Here is a 21,336-nt window from a genome sequence, read left to right on the forward strand (position 1 = left end):
TAAGTTTTAAGGTTGGCAACCCCGCTCGGCAGTTACTGAGTCAGCCATACTGAGTCAACAGGTCTGTCGGCGAAATGCTTTTAAATTATAAATTTCACATATTGCCCTCGAGAGAAATTAAAAAATAACAAAAGAGTGTAAGTAAGAAGTTATTTTCAATTTTTATTTTGTAAGAGTGGCGTGAAATTTAAAACTTTTTGAGAAACTCTCTAATGTTGAATAACAGCTATAGTGTAATACTCTCACGGGCTCTAAATATTATAAAGAAAATAAGGTTATGTTTAATGTTTATTTTTTTATCGAGTATTTACTTGTGTGCGCCAGAGAATCAAATAATATCTATTTTTTATACTACCTTGGTAGCAAATAAGCATATGGCCCATTTTTAATTATATAATCGTACATCTATATATGTATTGTATAATACATATATATGTAAATATGTAACATATTTTGAGTCTAATGTTGTATTCACCTCAACGTTGGATTGCCACTGTCTACCCTATCGTGGATTAGCATAGTGAGATAATTGTAAGTACATATGTGGCTTTGCGTTAAGTAGACGCCCATGTTACAAATAAAATGTGGACTGTATTCATAATTAAAATAAGAGACAAGAAATTGCAACGTATCGTATCTCTTACGAAAAAGACAAAGAACGAATTATTCAACAATACATATATAGGTACAATACAATTATTTATTTACATTCGTGTATTGTATACAAAAAATGTACATAAATATTTACTTTTAGGGCACTGTCAACATACAACAGCAGACATTATGTCATTGTACAAAGATGATAAGTAGATATATTCTTTCTTTATCATATTAGTGATACAATTGGACAATAACGTTCAAATGATAATGTATTAGAAAATAAGTTAATACATTTTATACCTGGTTTTTTTTTTATGATAATGGAATGGTGCACCCGCCTGCGCTAACGGTTTACGCTAGCGGGGCACCAGTGGAGGATGATAAGATGAGCATGGGGTCAGGTCAGTTAGCCCACCGTGCAAATTCATCAGGAATTTAACACGATGGTTTCCAGGGGGAACCGCGTGGAGGTCGACCTGACATGGTACATTGCTAGCAATAAGATAATCAATCCACATTACTAACAACTACGCGTGCAGATGGCACTCCAAACCCGCGGAAGAACTTGCCGATGGAGCGGTTGAAGACCAACTCCTGCTTGACAGATACGACAAGTCTTAAGCCTTGGCCTGAGCTGCACCTTTAGAGGTTCGATCTCGAATTAGGCCAAGGCTCTAGATCAGTCGTATCCGTCAAGCAGGAGTTCGAATCTCGGCTCAGGCCGTGGTAATTTCGATTCCTGTTTGAATTGTGCTCATCGGTTGGATCAATCCAGGGGAAATATTACAGTGAATTCCATAATTAAATTCATTATGTGGTTTATGTGTTATATGTTTATTTTTCTATTGATTTTAAATGTATTTTCTTTTAGAATTGTCATATATTTTTATTGTCACTATTTGTCTTACAACCGTTTGTACACGTATCTTCATTATAAGTATTTACCATTTTCTATCCATTGTTTGATTTACATCACACATACAGTCCATTCATTCTATCACCTACATTTTGGTCCTACTTCGGTAGAATTACAACATTTACATCCAACATTTTGGTCCATCTTTGCTAAAAAACCAATACAGCATTTATGTGGACAATGACCTCGTATACCTAATATATAGCGAGAATAATTCATACCTTAAAATTCAACGATGATACATAGATAATAAAACGAACTAGTTGAGTTTCTTGCCAATTATTGTCAACTGAAGTAGCTAACTGACTGGACGGTAGAGACAATGCAAAAAAGTTTTGACGTGCATAAGTGGCAAAAAATGCTCTATAAGTTTGATTGAGATGTTTACGAGTATATTGTATATATATTTGCATATTTATTAAAAAAACTGGCTATATTATATGTAGTATCCAATACGTGTAGGTACTAGCCGATCCGCTCAACTTCATCTGCATCACACTTACTTGACATTTATCGTTATATTTCGTCCAATTTACATAATATCTATTTCAATTATAACTTATATGTTATTCTAATGTGTAAGTTATATTACTGTAAAGTTTCATCAAAATCCGTTCACTACTTTTAGCGTGAATATGTAACAAACTTCTATTCATACTAACAAACTTTCGCATTTATAATATTAGTAAGAAAAATACAGTACGTCGACGTTATAGCCGAATGTGTAAGTTATATTACTTACTAAATTTCATCAAAATCCATTCAGTACTTTTTGCTTGAAAGAGTAACAAACATCCATCCATACTCACAAACTTCCGCATTTATAATATTAGTAAGGTTAATAAAAAAAAATAGAATACGTCGACCTCATTGCTGAAAATACTTTTTCACGACAACTATTTCATTGTTATATATTATATTTCGCAGGGTGATCGACCACAAACCGACTATAATTAAGGGGGAGACGGTACAGTGTACCGTCGCGGCCGTTGCAGTTTATAGGCCTGCTATGCGCCGCGCCGCGCCGTCCCCCGCCCACCTGTCCGGCTGACCGGACCGCATTCCACTCCCATGCGACTGAGTCCTGCAGGCTCCTGCCTTCAGGATCCTACCTAAATGTCATCTTTATATTAATGAACCTTCTCCCCATTGAAATTATGATTGTCAATATTTATTATTTCAATATATATTATACTTTTTTTTTTCTAAGAGATGATAACACACATATAGTGTATACCAGCGCAGGCACACTCGCCTGCGCTGGTATACACTGGCGGGGCACCAGTGGAGGATGATGAGCATGAGGTCAGTTCAGTTAGCCCATCGTGACAAATTCACCTGGAATTTATAATATATTTTTATATGGATTATAATGGAATTGTGCGGCCGCCTACGTTAAGGGTTTACGCTGGCGGGTACCAGTAGAGGATGATAACATGAGAATGAGGTCAGGTCAGTTAGCCCATCGTGACAAATTGATCAATAATTTATCTGGATGGTTTGGAGGGGGAGCCGCGTGGAGGTCAACCTGACATGGTACATTGCTAGAAATAAGATGTGGATAATAACACTGGTGTAATCCTGAATAAACGACTTTAATAATACTTATTTGTATGCATTATTTTCACAGGTTTTGCCAGTTTTTTTTACGCTTTGTGGCGTATTTATTATTATTATCAGTCAGAGGAGACTGTATGACTAATCCGTTATCATACACCCACAAAAACCTTTATTATTATTAACATATTTATATATTTTTTTATCAGATAACTTCGTTAAAGATTAATGTACTATTATAATGAAAATAAAATTAATTAACGACTTATGATATTGTTATTGTTTAGTCATTACCACATATCTACTTCGTTTTCAATATCCAATTAAAAATAAAAATTAAGTTAATTAGTGACAAATAAAAACTTTGAGATAGATTTTTACGTACCAACGTACTCATAAAATAAAATCTTTTTTATTGAACATATAATAATTTCGCTTTTGTTTATGAGTTTTTTTTATAATAGAATTTTATTTTAGAATGGTATTGTAACTTACACTAATGGTATTCGGTGGCGGGATACCAGAAAAAAAAACCAGACCATTTTGTTTGTATTTCTTTATGTGACAACTTGTAACACGTTCCCCATGAAAAGAGAATTCCTCGTTTATTCGCCACTTTGCTTAGAATGAGCTAACCAGATTTCATTCTTATCCCATCATTTTCCATTTTCCACTGACGGGGCGTCAGCCCATGCCGTTAGCTCATGCACCATTCCATCCACATCCATAAAAAGTATAGCAGGTTCAATAAAACTAATCGTTCGAATACAACAGATACATTACGAAGCTATTATACCAATAGCGTTGTCGATCCACGACCAAAAGTCATCACACTCGATTCACACGCCTATTGCTTATTCCATTAACTAAATCGGACGATGACGAATCGCTCACTAAATCGAGATTATAATCATTATACGGACTCGCGGGCTCGCATTCTTACAGAAGAATCCGTGAAGCGTCGGAATGCACAGAATCGATTCCAACTCGTTTTGTTTTCGCCACGTCATAAGTCCGATACCCAACCCGTTTGACCTGTCCGCTCCAGAACAGTGCATTCGATTTTCGAATTCGAAATTCGATTCGCTAATTAATGATTCATCTGTAGACCGTTAAGTGATCTGTGGCGGGCGCCGCCATATTAATAAGTATATAAATATTATTAAATCTTGATAGACAAGTTAATTGAGATTATTAAAACGTTGTTAATATCCAGTTTTGCTTTTAATACAAATAAGTATTAATGAGTTGACATTTTTATTACTTACATAACTTTGAATAGGTATTTTAATATAAATTGACATTTTATTATTAGAACGATATCTTTTAAATATTTGTGACATGATTAAGGATTGGCTATTATTATTTATTTGATATGACTATTATTGTTTATGAAACTGTAAGTATTTAGGTATATAAAATAGGAAATATATGTAGATAGAAACTTGAATATTTTCATGTAGAAAAACTTATGATATGATTAGTAATTGGCTATTATTATTTTTGTTTATGATAGTGTATGTATGTAGGTAAATAAAATAGTAAATATAGAAAAATAAAAATTTTCAATTTCTTTCGCGTTTATAATATTAGTAATATTTATATTATTAGCGTTTATTAGCAGTCTTATCTGCAAAAGCAGCGCTGTTATTGCGAGCCGCTTCTGCCGCGTTAGTTCAGCCATAGAATTCGTATTTCAAAATGACTCGGATTTTCAAAGTATCCATCTTTCACGTCTTAAGCTGAATAAAAAAAAACTGAACGACGAAAATTGAATGTTGCAAATTAAAAAAAAAAAAGATTCTCATCCCCTATCTTTCGAAAAAGTTTCACCCGAACATATCACACTATTAAGGTTTTATGGTATTTAAAGTGTCTATTACTACAGAACGGCAATTTCATATTTTAATCTCAGCCCCTATCTTTCGAAAAAGTTTCACCCGAACATATCACACTATGAAGGTTTTATGTCATTTAAAGTGTCTATTACTACAATTTCATACTTTAACCCCTATTATACGTATACATATATACATAATGCCTGTGTTCAGTACAAAATGTACCAACACTACAAAGCAAAGGAAGTCGCGTACATTTAATAGTTAATAAAACATTACTGTCACTATGGACTATGAATAATAATTATGTATAAAATGAAACGCGACCATTAACACGTATGGGCATTGACTCGACACGATATCTCTGTCTTCTGTCGACCGGCTGTGATAGCATTTGACTTTAAGAGAACTGTAACATCACTAGTTATACCTAGCGGTGACTTGGTCTAAGCTAAGTCTGTAACAAGCTTCTCATTGTGTACAACTTTATATAACTATTAACCGTGACTTTGTCCGCGTAATAACAATAATATTTTTTGGTGATTATTTAGTAATGTGGACTGATGATCTCATTGCTAGCAATGTACCATGTCAGCGGTTCTCCCTGGAAACCATCGTGATAAATTCTTGGAGAATTTGTCACGATGGGCTAACTGACCTGACCTCATGCTTATCTTATCATCTTCCACTGGTGCCCCGCCAGTGTATACCGTTAGGGCAGGCGCGTGTACAATTCCATTATCATCCATAAAAAAAAATATTGCAGAACAAAAGACATATATACATATATATGAATTCCTACATTGTTTACTTAAAATTAAAAGAAAAATAACTATAAAGAAATGAGTGTCCTAAACTAGGTATAAAAAAGAAACAGTAGTACCTCACACGGCATATTCTGGGCAAAACGGGCTGAATCAGCTGATGCTGTGAGTAACGTTTACACGTACTTTGCTCAGCGCTGATTTATCAGTCAGTCCCTCTTAATACTAATATATAAGTTGCCTAAATTACTATTTATAACATTAGTTATTTGCAAGAACAAATAGACCGACAAAAAAATTGTAAATTATTTTTTTATTTCAGTACCGTAGGTATATACTTTCATAGGCATTTAGTGAAACGATATTATTAATTTTATTTATTTGTATAGACTAGCGAACTCAACTTTGTACGGGTATAAATTTGAATTAATTTATACAAAACCCTAAGGAGTTATAAGTCCATATACAGTTTCCTCAGAAATTACTCTGTTGATGGTTGAAAACCCTATGAAAATTCATTCATTCTTTATTGACAGAACAGACTGTTCATAAAAATGGTGTAAAAAGTTGTCTTTAGTTCAATTCAACCGGCCCCGCCTTAGTACTGGTGTAAGTGTATTATACATATAAATCTTCCTCTTGAATCACTATATCTATAGCTAAAAATTACAATCCGTTGCGTAGTTTAAAAGATCTAAGCGAACAGACAGACACTTGATTTTATACTATATAAAGATAAAGATATCCCTACACTTCCACATACATATGTAGATTATACAGAAAGGTGTAAAGGACAGTAGGTGAGTTTTTGTTTGATAAACATGTTATTTTTGCAGATAAAGAGGTCAGATAGGTCAAGTGTTGGTTACACCTATCATAGCAATAAAATAATTATTTATGACTGATAGTAATAAAAATGTAATAAAAAAGAATATTTTTTTAATAAAACTATTCATGATAGATATTATTTTACATTGCAAATTCTTGGTAATATTTTGATAATACGTACATCTATATATATAAAAATCAATTGCTGTTCCTTAGTCTCGCTAAAACTAGAGAACGGTTGAACCGAGTTGGCTAATTTTAGTCTCAAAATATTCGTGGAAGTCCAGGAAATGTTCAAACGGCGATAAAATATGAAGAAATTGCATGTAAAATAGTAAAAACAACAATTTTATGTTCCCATACAAACTGCTGATACCTGTCAAACAGGATGTGTTCAGAAATTTATTGCGTAACTAAACTTCAAAAAGTTTTGACATATTTAATTTTGAGGCGGAACGAAGTTCGCGGGGTTAACTAGTACTGTATAAAATATTTAGTTTATATATACCTACACAGAAGTCAATATATATTATATAATACCCCTGGTGTTTCAAGCGTCCATAGGGTACGGTAACTATATGATGGTAAGATGAGCCGTATGGTTATGTAGTATAAAAAAACATAAAAAGGTTTTTGTACGGGCACTAAACCGAGTACTCTACCAGGCAATGAATAACCGCTACGCCAGCAAGGTCGTCAAAGCTAAATTGGCAATCGTAAACTTCAATTCTACGCTAATTAAAAACAGCCACAATGTAGTAAAATAGGTTTGTTGTAATAAAAATAGTTATTAGTAGTTGATTGTATCTGGCCACTGACTATCAGAGTTTTATAACTCGACGGAGTTGTGGCCCGCGCCCTGTGTGGGCACAGATTGTGATACACACAAATTGTATTTCAATATAGCAATATTTGTATTATAAATACAAATACTTTTACTGGTCTGACTATTTTGTATGTATTTTATGTATCCTAGTGGTAACTTTAAATTATAAACTATAATAGTCGAGAATAATAATTCAAATTCATATGAAAGTCGGCGGTAGCGACGTGTTGCGATCATCACAAAATGGACAGGGAACAATGCCTGACTACTCCATCTAAGTTACCAGTCGTTATGGTATAAGTAAGTGACGAAAGCCTTATAAAAGGTTGCTTCAGTGGAGGACCGGTCTTGGCGACAGGTCGGCACCTGCCGTGCGGTGGAATGCCCGCCAAGGAATTAGCCAGACTGGCCGCTATCCAGGTTAATACAGCAAGCAAGTTAAACACTAATTTCAGATAATGACAACACAAACACAAAATAAAATAAACGTCATTTTCCTTCATGTTAACTAACGCAGACGAAATTGAGTCGAGTCACTCAACAATAACAATTGAGTTTGAGTATAATCTTTCACCTAATAAGGCAGTATGGGTTATGCTCTTCGGCTTGGATGAATTATAAAATAACAAGACATAGATTAATTTTATTATGGAATTGAATTGAACGATAAATACGAGAATTTCATGTTAACTTTAAGAATACAATGTGTATCTCTCTCTCGTTTTCTCTACATTTTTTTAAGAGATGAATATGGAATGGTGCGTCTACATATACTAAAGGTGTACGTTGGCACCAGTAAAAATGATTAAATAAAGAGAAAGTCAATCCAGTAGGCACGTGGTGATTTCACCAGGAACTAACATTGATAGTTTCCAGGGGGAATCATGCGGAAGACACATTTGTAGCAATATAAGGACTAGTATTTCCAACATACAGATCGATATGTGTGTTGGAAACTCCAACAAAAGTAAATAAATATAAAATTGAGAATTAATTGCTTTCTAGAGCGATCGGTTTTTGTTTTATAATTTCGTTTTTCTATACATACTTCATTCTAATTTCGCTATAACTGATCCGATTTAAATAATTTCTTTTGCAATCGACGGGGTTGTTTTTATGAAATTGTCATTATTGATAGCTATGTAGTTTTTGTAACTAAATCTATGTACTTGGCCACTTATTATGATAATTGTTTACGTCATCGGCGACCTCGATAGCATAGGTATTTATCGGATGTTCGAGGCAATTTTAACGATCCATAACCTATTCATGCATGAGGTTCGTATTGATCGTGTGGGTGTTTTATGCGATGTAATACCATAATGCATGGGTGATTGATTGATGTGTTGTTTCTATGTTATAAAATCGATACAAGTATAATTAGGCAATGTTATAATTAGTCTTACTAGTGGTCGCCCAATGGTCGAAATTCGAGAATAATTAATTGAAATTATAAGTTTGAACATTATTCAGGTTGTATTGTCAATGATTATAGTTCCATGGGTGGGTGTGTCATACATAACAATGTGTGTAATGCTTATTTAATTTAATTATTTTATTTTTTATGCTTAATTAAAAAAGAAGTTCTGTTTTTCTTCTCTATCTCTATAAGTCATAATTGTCTCCTTCCTTCGCACAAATTTCGTCGAAGAGGTACAAAATTTGGATGTGAAGCCTATACTATCCCTATTTAGATTCTATGAGGCTATTTTGTCAGCTCCTAAAGATAGAGTTAATAGCTTACAATTTAGCTGTCTTCAAGAATTGGACTATTGGTATTGGAAAATGATCATTTCAAATTCAGCTGATAGAGATCAGATAGATAGACATTCAAACAAAGTCAGGTTTATATGTATTCCAGTGTTCCCGTCCGAAATTTACCCAGGTGCTCATGATTTTGTGAGTTTCTTTATAGCTACTAGCAGACCCGGCCACGCGTTGCTGAGGCTAAGGTTCTTGAATAAAATAATATTGCGACTATAAATTGAGATGCAAGCTATCCTATATTTGAAGTTGACTCAAATTGCACACAATATGCAAGTCAAATTTGCAATAAAAATATTATGCATAATGTACTTTACAAACGGTAAGATATTTTCAATTCGATGCAGGGGTTCCGGAGTTATACTTTCCTTGCAATAAAATCGCCTCTCTCACACACAATATTAGTAGAGACTAATGTTACCTGCGACTTCGTCGGTATGGATATTGATTTCATTATATTATTATTTATTGTATAAAATTAGCTATCTGCGAGTGAAAGTCCTGACAAAATCGGTTCACCCATTACAGAGATTAACAAGAACAGACACAAAGGCAAAAATTTTCACATTTCATCTCTTGATGTAAGCACCGTATACTTTCATATGTATTAAGTAAAAAGCTGTTAATTTGAAATTACAAACAGACACTTAAATTTTATTTATTTGTATAGATATACCCCTAAGTAAGTACCCACACAGGTATAGGGTTTCGCAAAAAAGCTTATTACGAGCAGCATCCTGTTCCCGTGGAATCTGAGGGCCTAATTACAGAATGAGAGGTTATGGATGGGACATAAAAGCCCTGCTCCGCCGCTGACGGAGCGCCATTCACATAACTTGATTGAAAGGGTTCTGTGAAAGCTCGAATAATAGCATTTCATACTCAGGTACGCATTAATTCGTCACAAGGACGGTTTTTATACGATATACGGAGCACGGATCGTGAGTTAAAATTAAAATTATTAATAATTTTAATTAGGAATGTGGAGCATTACCGACGTAATACATTAATAATGATAATAATAATCTCAGGGCAATTCACACATTACACAGCGCCATCTAGACAGTTTACCAAGTTAAGTTAGCTAAAGCTTGTGTTATACTAGATAACTGATACAAATACTTAGATATTTTTTTTCTTAAATACATATTCCCCCATTCCTGCTAGAAAACATCATGATAAATTCCTCGTGAATTTGTCACGATGGGCTAACTGAGCTGACCTCATGCTCATCTTATCATCTTCCACTGGTGCCCCGCTAGCGTAAACTGTTAGCGCAGAAGGGTGCACCATTCCAATATTATCAATTAGAAAAAAACACAGTTCAATATAAACATTCATACTCTTGAATACAAATGTTTGTACCTATTCTTGGTACTACTTAAGCAGATAAATGCATATTAGAAAGAAATAAACACACAATATTTTAAATTAAATTAGATTCTCTATTTCTATCTTATATCTATGTTAATAAATAGAATTTCTATTAATCAAATCCCTTGGTCCTCGGTCTAATGGATGTCACAATATCTGTAGGTAGGTATTACATATATGGCGGTGAAGGTAAACCTTTTAGTATTAAGAATATATATACCACTTTTAAGTAGTAGGTACGTGTTTACAAGTACCTACTTACCTATAAATATATTTATTTGATATGTCGATTACATATATGTATATATCAAGATTTTTGTCAAGCAGATCAAGGGAAAGGTTGGAGTCGTGTCATATCAACGATTAAAGAGAATGAATGAACAATGATGGGTCATGGCAAGAACTCCATCAACAAGAACGTAGCTTAAATTACGAATGAAGGAACGTAATAGGTACATAGACTAATATTTAATTAATTAAAATATGTTGAACATACTATAGGTACAATATAAAAATAATAAGAAAGTCTATTGATTACTGAATGACAAGATTTTTGGCGGTAAATCGGTCGTGCTCTATCCAGGTAGTGTTGCCACACCTATAATTAGATTTCCCGATGTCGTCTATTATTATACATTTTCTTAATTAGACTTAAAAACTCAACTACTAAATTAGTGATCCCAGTTTAATCAATAACTGAATTCCTGCCCCGGGTTGTTGACCTGGCTCGTGTTTACTCAACACAGTGCCCAGTGTCAACCTGTCCACCCACTGCCTGCTTCAATAGGGCATACCGTTGAAAAATGGGTGATAGTTATCCAGAAATGTACGTATCCCTTTGATTGTACTTTCTTTTCCAAAATTAGCTACTGGCGGTAGTCATGATAAAATTAGTATTAAGTAGATTAACACAGAAGTAAACATTAATTGCAAAAAAATCACAGGAATATGTTTGAGTTACAGTTGTAGTCAAGATCTATCGATTAAATTAATATCTAGGTGAACCTATTGGAAAATGGTTTGACAAAATTAACACCAAATTTGGTTACACAACAAAGATAAAAAAAATCCGTATTGGTTAGTTGCCTAAAGGTATTTATTGGGGTTTGTAATGCAGTACAGCCTAAGAACAATAATTATTTATTAGGTGTACAACTTTGCTTCCGCCGTTTTTTTTCCGAAATTCGAGGCTTTATTGTAAAATACTGGTTATATATTTATAATTCAAAGTATGGTCCATCGCTGGCCACTACTTTCTCCCATCTTTCAGGCAGCGTACAAATCCCGAGTTGAAAAAAATCTTTTGAAGCGATCCACGAATCGATCGAATTTTATACTTTTTCATAAGAATGGAAGTGCTGGTCAGCCAGGCCGGGTGCCATTGATCAAAGCAAGTGATAGTCTGAGGGAGCAAGGTCTGGAGAATATGGCGGGTGGGGTAGGATTTCCCATTTCAACGTTTCTAAGTATGTCTTGACCACTTCGCAACATGGGGTCGAGTATTGTCAGGTTGTAAAATCACTCTATCATGTCTCTGGTTGTATTGCGGCCGTTTGTCTTTCAATGCTCGGCTAAAACGCATTAATTGCGTTCGATAACTATCGCCTGTGATCGTTTTAGTCAGTTATAACAACTCATAATGCACTACGCCGAGCTGATCCCATCAAATACTGAGCATAGCCTTGAAACCGTAAATATTCGGTTTGGCCGTCGACCTGGAAGCATGGCCGGGATATCCCCATGTTTTTCTGTGCTTTGGATTATCGTAATGAACCCATTTTTCGTCCCCAGTTACAATGCGATGCAGAAATCCCTTCCGTCTTTGCCTTGCAAGCAGCTGTTTACAAGCAAACAAACGCCGTTCAACATCTCTCGGCTTCAATTCGTACGGCACCCAATCTCTTTGTTTTTGAATCATTCCCATGACTTTCAGGCGTTTTAAAATGGCTTGTTGATCACTCCCAATGATCCTGCCAATTCTTGTTGCGTTTGTCACGAGTCTTGATCAAGTAATGCCTCCAATTCTGCATCTTCGAAAACATTCTCTCTTCCACCGCCATGCTGGTCTTCGACGTCAAAATCATCGTTCTTGAAGCGTTGAAACCACTCTCGGTACGTTCTTTCACTAATAGCTGCCTCATTATAGGCATTTGAGAGCATTCGATAAGCCTCAGCCGCAGATTTCTTCATATTAAAGCAGAAAATTAAAACCTCCCACAAATGACGAGAATTTGGCTGGTAAGCTGACATGTTTAGTAGAGAATAACTTTGTGATGCAGACATAAATCGACTAATATTTCGATGGCGTTATGTTTACAAATACCTAAGCTTATTATATACCTAAGTATGACATCTACGATCTATTTATTTTGACTACCATTTACCGCTACAGCCATCTATTTCAAAACGGCGGAAGCAAAGTTGTACACCTAATATTATTGAATGCATTTATACATTCAGTTTGACGTGTAGATATATGTAACTTTCAACCCATTTTGTGCTAGTGCCAAAGCGCTTATAAGTAAAGAATTGAATATTTCATAAAATGTTTATACTACTAAGGTGGTAAAATATAAATAACACGAATCCATCGATACGAAGCAGTATTTTAGAAGTGTAAGTTTTCGTAGAATAAGTGTTAATTATTATATAAGTACTATTTACTTTTCATAATGTTCCAAATTATCATACAAGATAACAATGTAATAAAATAGTTTTTGTACCTTATTTTATAATTAAGCCAACGAATTTAATATATCGTAGGATATGTTCTTGGTTTGACTAGTTTAGAGTCCTGTCTTATCCTGTTATCTACCATTCCTGTGACAGATATGATAGATAGGTTAGTTTAAAAGTATTCAAACAGGATATTCAATCCAATGATAACGATATGCATCCCCTCTCCTATTCTCTGTGATGGGGTTGCTTATGTAAAGAAAAGGGAGCCATCGGACCTTAAACTATTTACATTCCTGGACGATGAGGATATATATTAAAAAATTCGTAAAACATTCCACAACAAATTGAAATGTAAGTATAAATAAATATTACAAGAGTATATACCCACATTAATAGTACTATTAGAATTAGAAATGAGATTAGTCCTAAATTTGCAAAATAAAACTTAGCGCAAGCATTTTGGTCAAATTAATATTGTACATTAACGTTTTTATGTTACATAGCCCTCAAGTGAAACTATTAAATTCGGATAATCGAATGAATTATCCATTCTATTCCTTTCCAGCGTTACAATTGCTACCTCATAATATCAACGATGTACATTAGAAGTCTGCGAATGCTTATAAAAGCCGGTAGTTGTCGCGACAACCTGCCGTTAGTGGTACCTGAGATCAAGTATTGCATGCTAATCAGTTCTCAAGTCTCGGCAGGACTTGTAAATTAATTAGCCGTCTCCTTATTGAGAAATATGCTCACGGCTATGATTAGGTACACATTATAATACTTAAGCTATCAACGGTTTACCTATTTGGTTAAATTTACGTAAGCTTATTGCAAGTTTTATTATTCTTTTGTATTATTTATTACAATGAGTTTTACGACGGTTCTTTTGAATTAAAACACCTTATAATAACCAAAGAAGATACATAGGCTCTTACTGGATTTGAAACTCTTGATGGTAGTATCTGTATAATATACTGATACGATCGCTTCTAGAAAATGCTGGATTTAGTGATAGCTATTAAGTTGCAAATATACCAACAAAAAGCGAGTTCGCTGACAACTAGTAAAGTATATTAATTCTATATTAAAGATAATTTTAGCGAATTCACAAGCCACAAATAATTTGTATGTATTGTGATCTAAAACATTTTAAAATTGTTCGGTAAATCCATAATTGTATACATTTCCAAGAGCTTACACTCATGAAATCAATATATGACGTTATTATGTACGCTTATAATAATATTAAATAAAACTGTCAGTAAAACTAACTTAATACAGCATTCGAAAAGCTTTTCTATAAACGACTATTAATTCTTGCTTTAATACACCTATAAATCGGAATAACTGTCTGAAAACCGTGCCGAATCATGATTGTACCTTCCGTGCAGCGGATACTTCGCCCACACTCTCTCGGCGCACCATAGCCATGTCTACTAGTTGCGGCTACAACATCAAAGATACTTTTTGACATTGACATTACGGTTACTGTAAATTCAACTTTACAACTGCATTTATAGAGATTTATTTGAAGTTGATTCCTGAAAATGTATTCGTAAGATTTATTTCGCAGAATCATCTATATCCGATAGTTATGGCGCAACGTGTGCATTTCACAATTCCGCCTACTGTATAGACCACGCCTACGAATCTGTTAATGTTTATATTGTTAATAAACAACATGGATCTTGATGATTAGAGGTTCGGCTACTATATCGATTAAATGATACGCAGCTATATCGTACATAAACAAAATTTTTAAGTGATTGTACCTACTGCTTCTTTAAAAACTACTCTTTAATAATTATTCGAAGTAACCTATCAAGTAGGTCAAAATTATCTCTATTGTAAACTCGGCAAACGAAAGTAAAGAGCAATTGCTAAAAGTTATAAAATGCGGAACATAACAGAACCAGTTATTATTTTTTACTGATACCTGACAAAAAGCAATTCTTGTCAGGACTTGTTCTCAGGTAGAAGGCTGGTACATTCTTATCTTAGAATTGTTTAAAAGATTCTCTTCCAACTTTTTAACAATAGCTACCGGTTATTTTACTATCATTTCCTCTGTTATGAGATAAGCAGCTGTTGGCTATGGAAAAGTGAAATACCTTTTAAGTGCCAGTTGTTAATGAACTGTAAACTTGAGATATTTCTTATCAACGTTTAGCATTTATGGTATACCTGTCACTTAAGTGTTTGATTTCGTGAATAGGGGTTATTGAATGTTTATTTTATGGATATGAATTATTTAAAATGAAGAAGAAGCGTCTAGATAAATTAAGAAGACTATGTATTTTTAGACAATTTATATTTTCTGGATTCCTATTATTAATTTGTATTAGGTGGGGGAACTATATTTTAAGTAAGTAATTCTACATACAGTGTTGCAAGTATTTTCTAACATTATTATTCTCTATTTTTTTCTTTGTACAGAAAGGATGTTTCTTCATATGTTCTGATATTTAAGCAGGCAAGCAGGAAGTATCAATAATGTCATTTTTTTCGTCGATTTGGTACAGACCAAAAGACATTACATATAGTGTCCATTTCATAATATTAATTTCACATACATAAGTAATATTTTTAAATAACTATGGAACATGGATAAAATTTTATTGAAAATATACCATTACTTGGAAGGAAACTGTTATTAAAAAAAAATAGTAAGTGGTTTATAATAAATATTTTATTATTTCAGCAATATTAACTACATATACATTATTATGTTTACTATAAGTTATACTTGCACAGTACTCTGCTAACTACTAAATATCAAAGCATCTATGTATACCTACAATACTACGAAGCAGGCCTATAAATACATCTAGCAAAAACGTGCAAATCGGTCACCAAAATAATGAAATATGATACCTGTGTGTACTAACACTTCTATATCAGCCAGTTCGTGACAAGCGAAATCAATCTGTGTATCAAATTTATCATTTATTGACTTATCATTATCACATTTAAACAAACTTCTTACCTGAATTTGGCTCCTTTTGCAGGTCCAGGTTTTTAAATCCTTTTCTATTGAAAACATCTCTCACAGCTGAACAATTCGTCTCAGCAGCAGATACAGATGCAATAAAAGAAAGAGCAAAGAGTAAATACAATATTTGGCTACTCATTCTTAATCCAAAAATCGATTTTTTGGTATGGGACAGTTCACCACTATAACACTTTTTCACAACCATGTTCTTACAACGTGTACTTCCAATAAACACTTAATTATTCAAAGGTTTCATAAATTTAAGTAACTATTAAAGAATTTTAATTGAAATTGAATAAGCGGTAATGTGTACGCCATATGCACAACACTACAAATCAACTGCGATCCATGGTGGTCGCGACCGGACTGCGTTTGCTATCCGAACCGAAGTAAGCTGAAAGCGAAGCGGTTAATGTTGCCTGTCTTTAATAATGCAACAGAACAATCTAAAAATATTCTACGCATTTTTTTTAATTTTTGACTTACATTGTTTTTCATTCAACTCAACTAGAGGTGACCTTGGGGTTAATGCCAATTTCTTTTTACATCGTTTAGTATTGTAATAATAATATTATTATTAACAATACAAATTGAAAATATACCATATATATACTATAGCATTTATAACGATTATATTGCGCTTTTTTAAATTTTCAATTTAATATACTTAAATATTTAAGTACTTACTACTACCTATTTAAGTACTTTAGCAAGTTGTGATTTACATATATGTACATTTTATTCAGGGATATACATTTTTCCTAAAAATCTCGAAATTATTGTGGAAAATCAGTTCCCGACGAATAAATTAGTATTGACTATTATGATATAGTTTCACGATTAATTCGTAAGAGTGGAATCCTTAGAAATAATTATTACAAAAAGACAATACTATATATTTTAGTGGTATTCATAGTTCTTTCCCCTAAAATTGAGGTGAACCACAAGCATTGGCAAGACCACACTCGCTGTTTACTTGTCATAACAATAACTAATAATCACTTGGCGTATGTATTTCAAAATTCTATTAGTTCTCTCTTCTCAATAAAAGGTTTAGATTTCAAAATGGTATTTGGTTTCTATATATATATGCGAAAAACTAAAGAAATGTTTACTTAGCAAAAAGTCGACGAAAAAAAATTATGTCACTCATAACTGACAAACGTAAATTTCCAGTATAACTGACAAGATGTCATTCCATTGGGTCTATGAAACTATAATTCAAACTGTCAGTATAAGTGTACATCATTGGTTGTTTCAGAGGACTTGCTTGTTGATTTTATTTTTATTTTACTTCTTAACGGCTTGTTTACTCTTTAATAGTTTTTTATTAAAATTTCTTTTTCTCAATTATAACATCGTACTTTAATTACTATCTGTGATTAGGGCAATTATTCTTAAGAATATATTAAACACATTGTTTTGTGAAAATTGTTATCAAAATACACCGATTTCCATAACATTTACATAGTTAACCTTACATAACAGAAAAGTGTTACAATGAGATTTTATCTTTTGAAAACTGTGGCTAACACGATTGCCAGAAGGCAATTTTCAACTACAAATTACAGAAAAGTCACTCATTGTATATTTGATATGGACGGATTGCTTTTGGGTAAGTCTACTACGACCTTACATTTGTTGTCAATGTTAATGTAATGCAAGGTTACCATTTACATAATATTTCTCTTTTCCAAATGGCTTTGGAAGCATTCTTAAGGCGCAGAACACAGCGTAATGTGCCTTTCACTAAATAAAAATATTCAAAATTCTCCTTTAAGTTTTTGTTTGTAAACTTGTTGTTTTATATTACGTAGAATTTTTTATGAAGTATATAAAAATAAATACATTTGTTAATTAAATAAAGCCCATCTGTGTGCTGCCATTTTCCAGTAAATTGTAGCAGATTGTCCAGTAAATTATAAGGCTAGACAACTTCCTGTCTGGAAAGCAGCATAACCTATTTGGTCCAATTGTTATTTAAACCATCCAGTAACCTATTAATTGAGAAATGCACTCCAATGATATAATAGACACAATGATGTCCTGCATGAATTTTTATTTTATTTAAATTTAACCATTTTTTTTCATGTACAGATACAGAACTAGTGTACAAGAAAATGATTACACAGCTATGTGCCAAATATGGTCACAAGTACACCGATGAACTAATGATGAAAGTACTAGGTGGAACTGAGCAGAGACTGTCTGAAATACTGTGCAAGGAACTGAACCTACCGATCTCACCAAAGGAATTTAGAGATCAGCTACTGGTGCTTGGTGACACAATGCTTGCTAATGCACCACTCTTAGATGGTTTGTATTTTTTTTATATGATATCAATTTTAATAACTGGCAACTGTCGCTAATAACCATGAAAGAGCTATCATCATATTATCATAAGCTGCTCAATATGCCACTCATGCACTGCCATTCTGGGCCACTAAGAATTAACACCTCTTATTCAGTTAATACAGTCCCGTCCAATTGATTCCTCATACAATTAAAAAGAGGATCTATATGACGATGGCTTGAGAAAAGGTTCGAACCCTCTAGCAGTGTCGTCAGGCGTGAGTTGGCCTACAGCCGCTCCATAAGTCCTTCCGTGGGTTTGAAATGCCATCTGCACTCGCCCCCTATCACCCAGGCGAACTGTAAAGGCCACCAGCTGCGGCCTATAACATTAGAGTAGTCCAAAAAAAATTAAGGTAGTGATTAAATAATGACAATAATAATACTACCTTACCTCACATTCAAACAAGCTGTTTAACTGAAAGGAGTTTCGCAAAATTCAGTAAAATATAAAGTTCTATTTGTCTAATTTATAATTACAGGTGCTGAAAAACTAATAAGACATTTGCACAAAACACAAGTGCCTTTTGCACTAGCTACATCTTCCAGCGAGAGATCGGTACATACTAAAGTAGCGCACCACAAAGAGCTCTTCAAACACTTCCATCATATGGTTATGGGGAGTACTGATGAGGAAGTCAAGTTTGGGAAGCCGCATCCTGACATATTCTTGGTGGCAGCATCACGTTTTCCTGACAAGCCTGACCCTACTAAGGTTTGACTAATATTAACATTTCTATTATTTTTATTATTATAATATAGCAGCACTTTCTAACTTTGCTGAATCAAAGCATAGGGGAAAGGGAATCCCCCTTTCCCCTATGTTTTAGTTTTTTGTTAGTAATGTATGAAGTCAGGTTGATCTCCACATGGTTGGTTCCCATTGGAAACCATGGTGATAAATTCCTGTTGAATTTGTCACAATAGTCGATAATGACCTGACCTCATATATACACCAAATAAATAATGACATCATCTGCTTCTTCCTTTTCCCATTTATTTGAGGTTAGCATAATATGTCTTTCTCTTCTGTTCATCCCTGTTTAGTCATTTCATTATTTACTGTGTGAAAAATGATATGGTAAGAAAGGGAGTGACTCCTATGCATTACATGCCCATATCACAACAGACGATTCTTCAACTCTCCGACACCGGCGCCACTTTCATACTTCACTTTCCTCTAATGTGAAAACAAACCATATTTTTTTCAGCTTTGTAAAAAAAGTTATTGTTATAAGCTATATTTACTTAAATATTAATATTCATATCACTAGTATGTATTTAATTAACAATTAATATGTCGCTATAAATATTCCAGTGCCTAGTCTTTGAAGATTCTCCTCATGGGGTCACGGCCGGTATATCAGCGGGCATGCAGGTAGTGATGGTCCCTGACCCTCATCTCGACAAGAGACTGACAACGCACGCCACGATAGTATTGCCAACGTTAGCCAAATTTCAACCTCAATTATTTGGGTTGCCAGCTTTTCAGTGATATAGAGTAAGATTAAATATTTTTAGATGAGAATACTTAAGCCAAACTTAAGTGCGTCTTTGAAGTTTGAGTATGTATGATTGAAATTATTGATACTCTGTGGTATTGTTTTGTATATGTCATAATTTTTGTATACAATTCACATATTTAAGGATAAACTGTGTTGCTTAAAAAAATACCTTTTTTTTATAGGAAATGCTGTTTAAAGTTTAGACAATAAAATAGATTTTTCAAAATCATTAAATGTGTGAATTGATAGCTATGTATGTTATTGAAACTTTGAACGATTAAAAAGTCTTTCATATCTAGTCCACTCCATGAAAATGGGCTTATGGCCTAAAAAGTATTTAGAGTAATTAATATTTTTCTATATACTGTTTTTTCTTCAAAGACGCTATAAATTTGAGGCACAAACATAGAGTAGTATTTTGCGCTGTTTTTAAAACAAGTGTGATATATAGTCATAGATATTTAGAAAATAGTAGCAATGTAGTTGTTTAATTGTTGTACTTATGATTATGCCTTGTTCACTATATGTTTTTTACCTTGTCATTTCTATGACATCTCCTGTGTAATAGGTTCAAAGGGTGCTGTCCACAGCAGCTGCTATTGGGTGCTATTTTAACAATTTTAATAAAATTTCTATTACTACGATTTTAGAGTCCAGTTAGTTCACTAGAGTTTTTATAGAGTAATTTTAACGATGTACATTGTATATACTACAGTCACCCACATACGCGTAGAATAGGAATAGTAGTATGGTTACTACCTAATTCTATTTAAAAAATTAAGTAATTTGTAAATAAATATTTTTTATGACATCGAAAAACTAATATGGACAAACCCCCTTAGACCAATGGCAAACGAATTTATCTATGTTACGGTTATGTTCCACCGACAAGAGCGTAGCTCTTAAATTATGAATGAATGAAACGATTATGTTACGTTCAACCACGCATAAGATAGAAAGTGACAGCAATATCTTCCATATTGTTCTAATACGTATGGTAACATAATCCTTTTGCCACTGACCTAGACAGGACTTGTTAGGGATATAATTTTGTGATTAGTATTTCGTGCTGTTTTAATTATTATAATATGTTTTAAGTGTATTCAAAAAATCGATTTCTTCAGTTAAAAATTACTATTAATTGATGTATAACACAATTAACAATATCTTTGTGATGATTGTCAGTTATTTCTCAGTAAACGCATCATGGCTAGTTACAATGCTCTTCTAATCGTTAGGGCCATCTTGTTTCTATAACGTAATTTAGAAGACACTTGGAAACTTATCTCAGAAATAAAATAATGCGATCTGATTGGCAGATCTGAAATAAGTACAAAG

At 33.5% G+C, this 21,336-nt stretch overlaps 2 protein-coding genes across 2 annotated transcripts in view; one reads left to right on the top strand and one right to left on the bottom strand.

Moving 5' to 3' along the window:
* The window catches only part of LOC131844405 (glypican-1), a 92,013-nt gene extending 75,520 nt beyond the window's left edge, over positions 1–16,493 (bottom strand). Inside the window, exon 1 of the mRNA XM_059193291.1 lies at positions 16,136–16,493. Coding sequence (XP_059049274.1) covers positions 16,136–16,346 — 211 coding nt within the window. The 5' untranslated portion in view covers positions 16,347–16,493. The remainder of the gene's footprint in view (positions 1–16,135) is intronic.
* Positions 16,494–17,462: 969 nt separating this feature from the next.
* Positions 17,463–20,099, top strand: LOC131844388 (probable pseudouridine-5'-phosphatase). Its single transcript, XM_059193267.1, has 4 exons — positions 17,463–17,756; positions 18,239–18,457; positions 18,976–19,208; positions 19,812–20,099. Exons 1-4 carry the CDS (start codon positions 17,642–17,644, stop codon positions 19,986–19,988), a joined length of 744 nt encoding a protein of 247 aa, XP_059049250.1. The 5' UTR covers positions 17,463–17,641; the 3' UTR covers positions 19,989–20,099.
* Positions 20,100–21,336: the final 1,237 nt, after the last annotated feature.

Source organism: Achroia grisella, unplaced genomic scaffold (genome assembly GCF_030625045.1).
Source record: "Achroia grisella isolate CSIRO2021 unplaced genomic scaffold, CSIRO_AGI_Agris_v1 utg402, whole genome shotgun sequence".
NCBI lineage: Eukaryota > Metazoa > Arthropoda > Insecta > Lepidoptera > Pyralidae > Achroia > Achroia grisella.

Excerpts from the sequence above, each read along its gene's own strand:
- LOC131844388 (XM_059193267.1), top strand. The coding sequence starts at position 17,642 with ATGAGATTTTATCTTTTGAAAACTGTGGCTAACACGATTGCCAGAAGG. Across the intron at positions 17,757-18,238 it reads TATGGACGGATTGCTTTTGG|ATACAGAACTAGTGTACAAG; the intron begins GTAAGTCTACTA and ends TTTCATGTACAG. Across the intron at positions 19,209-19,811 it reads ACAAGCCTGACCCTACTAAG|TGCCTAGTCTTTGAAGATTC; the intron begins GTTTGACTAATA and ends TAAATATTCCAG.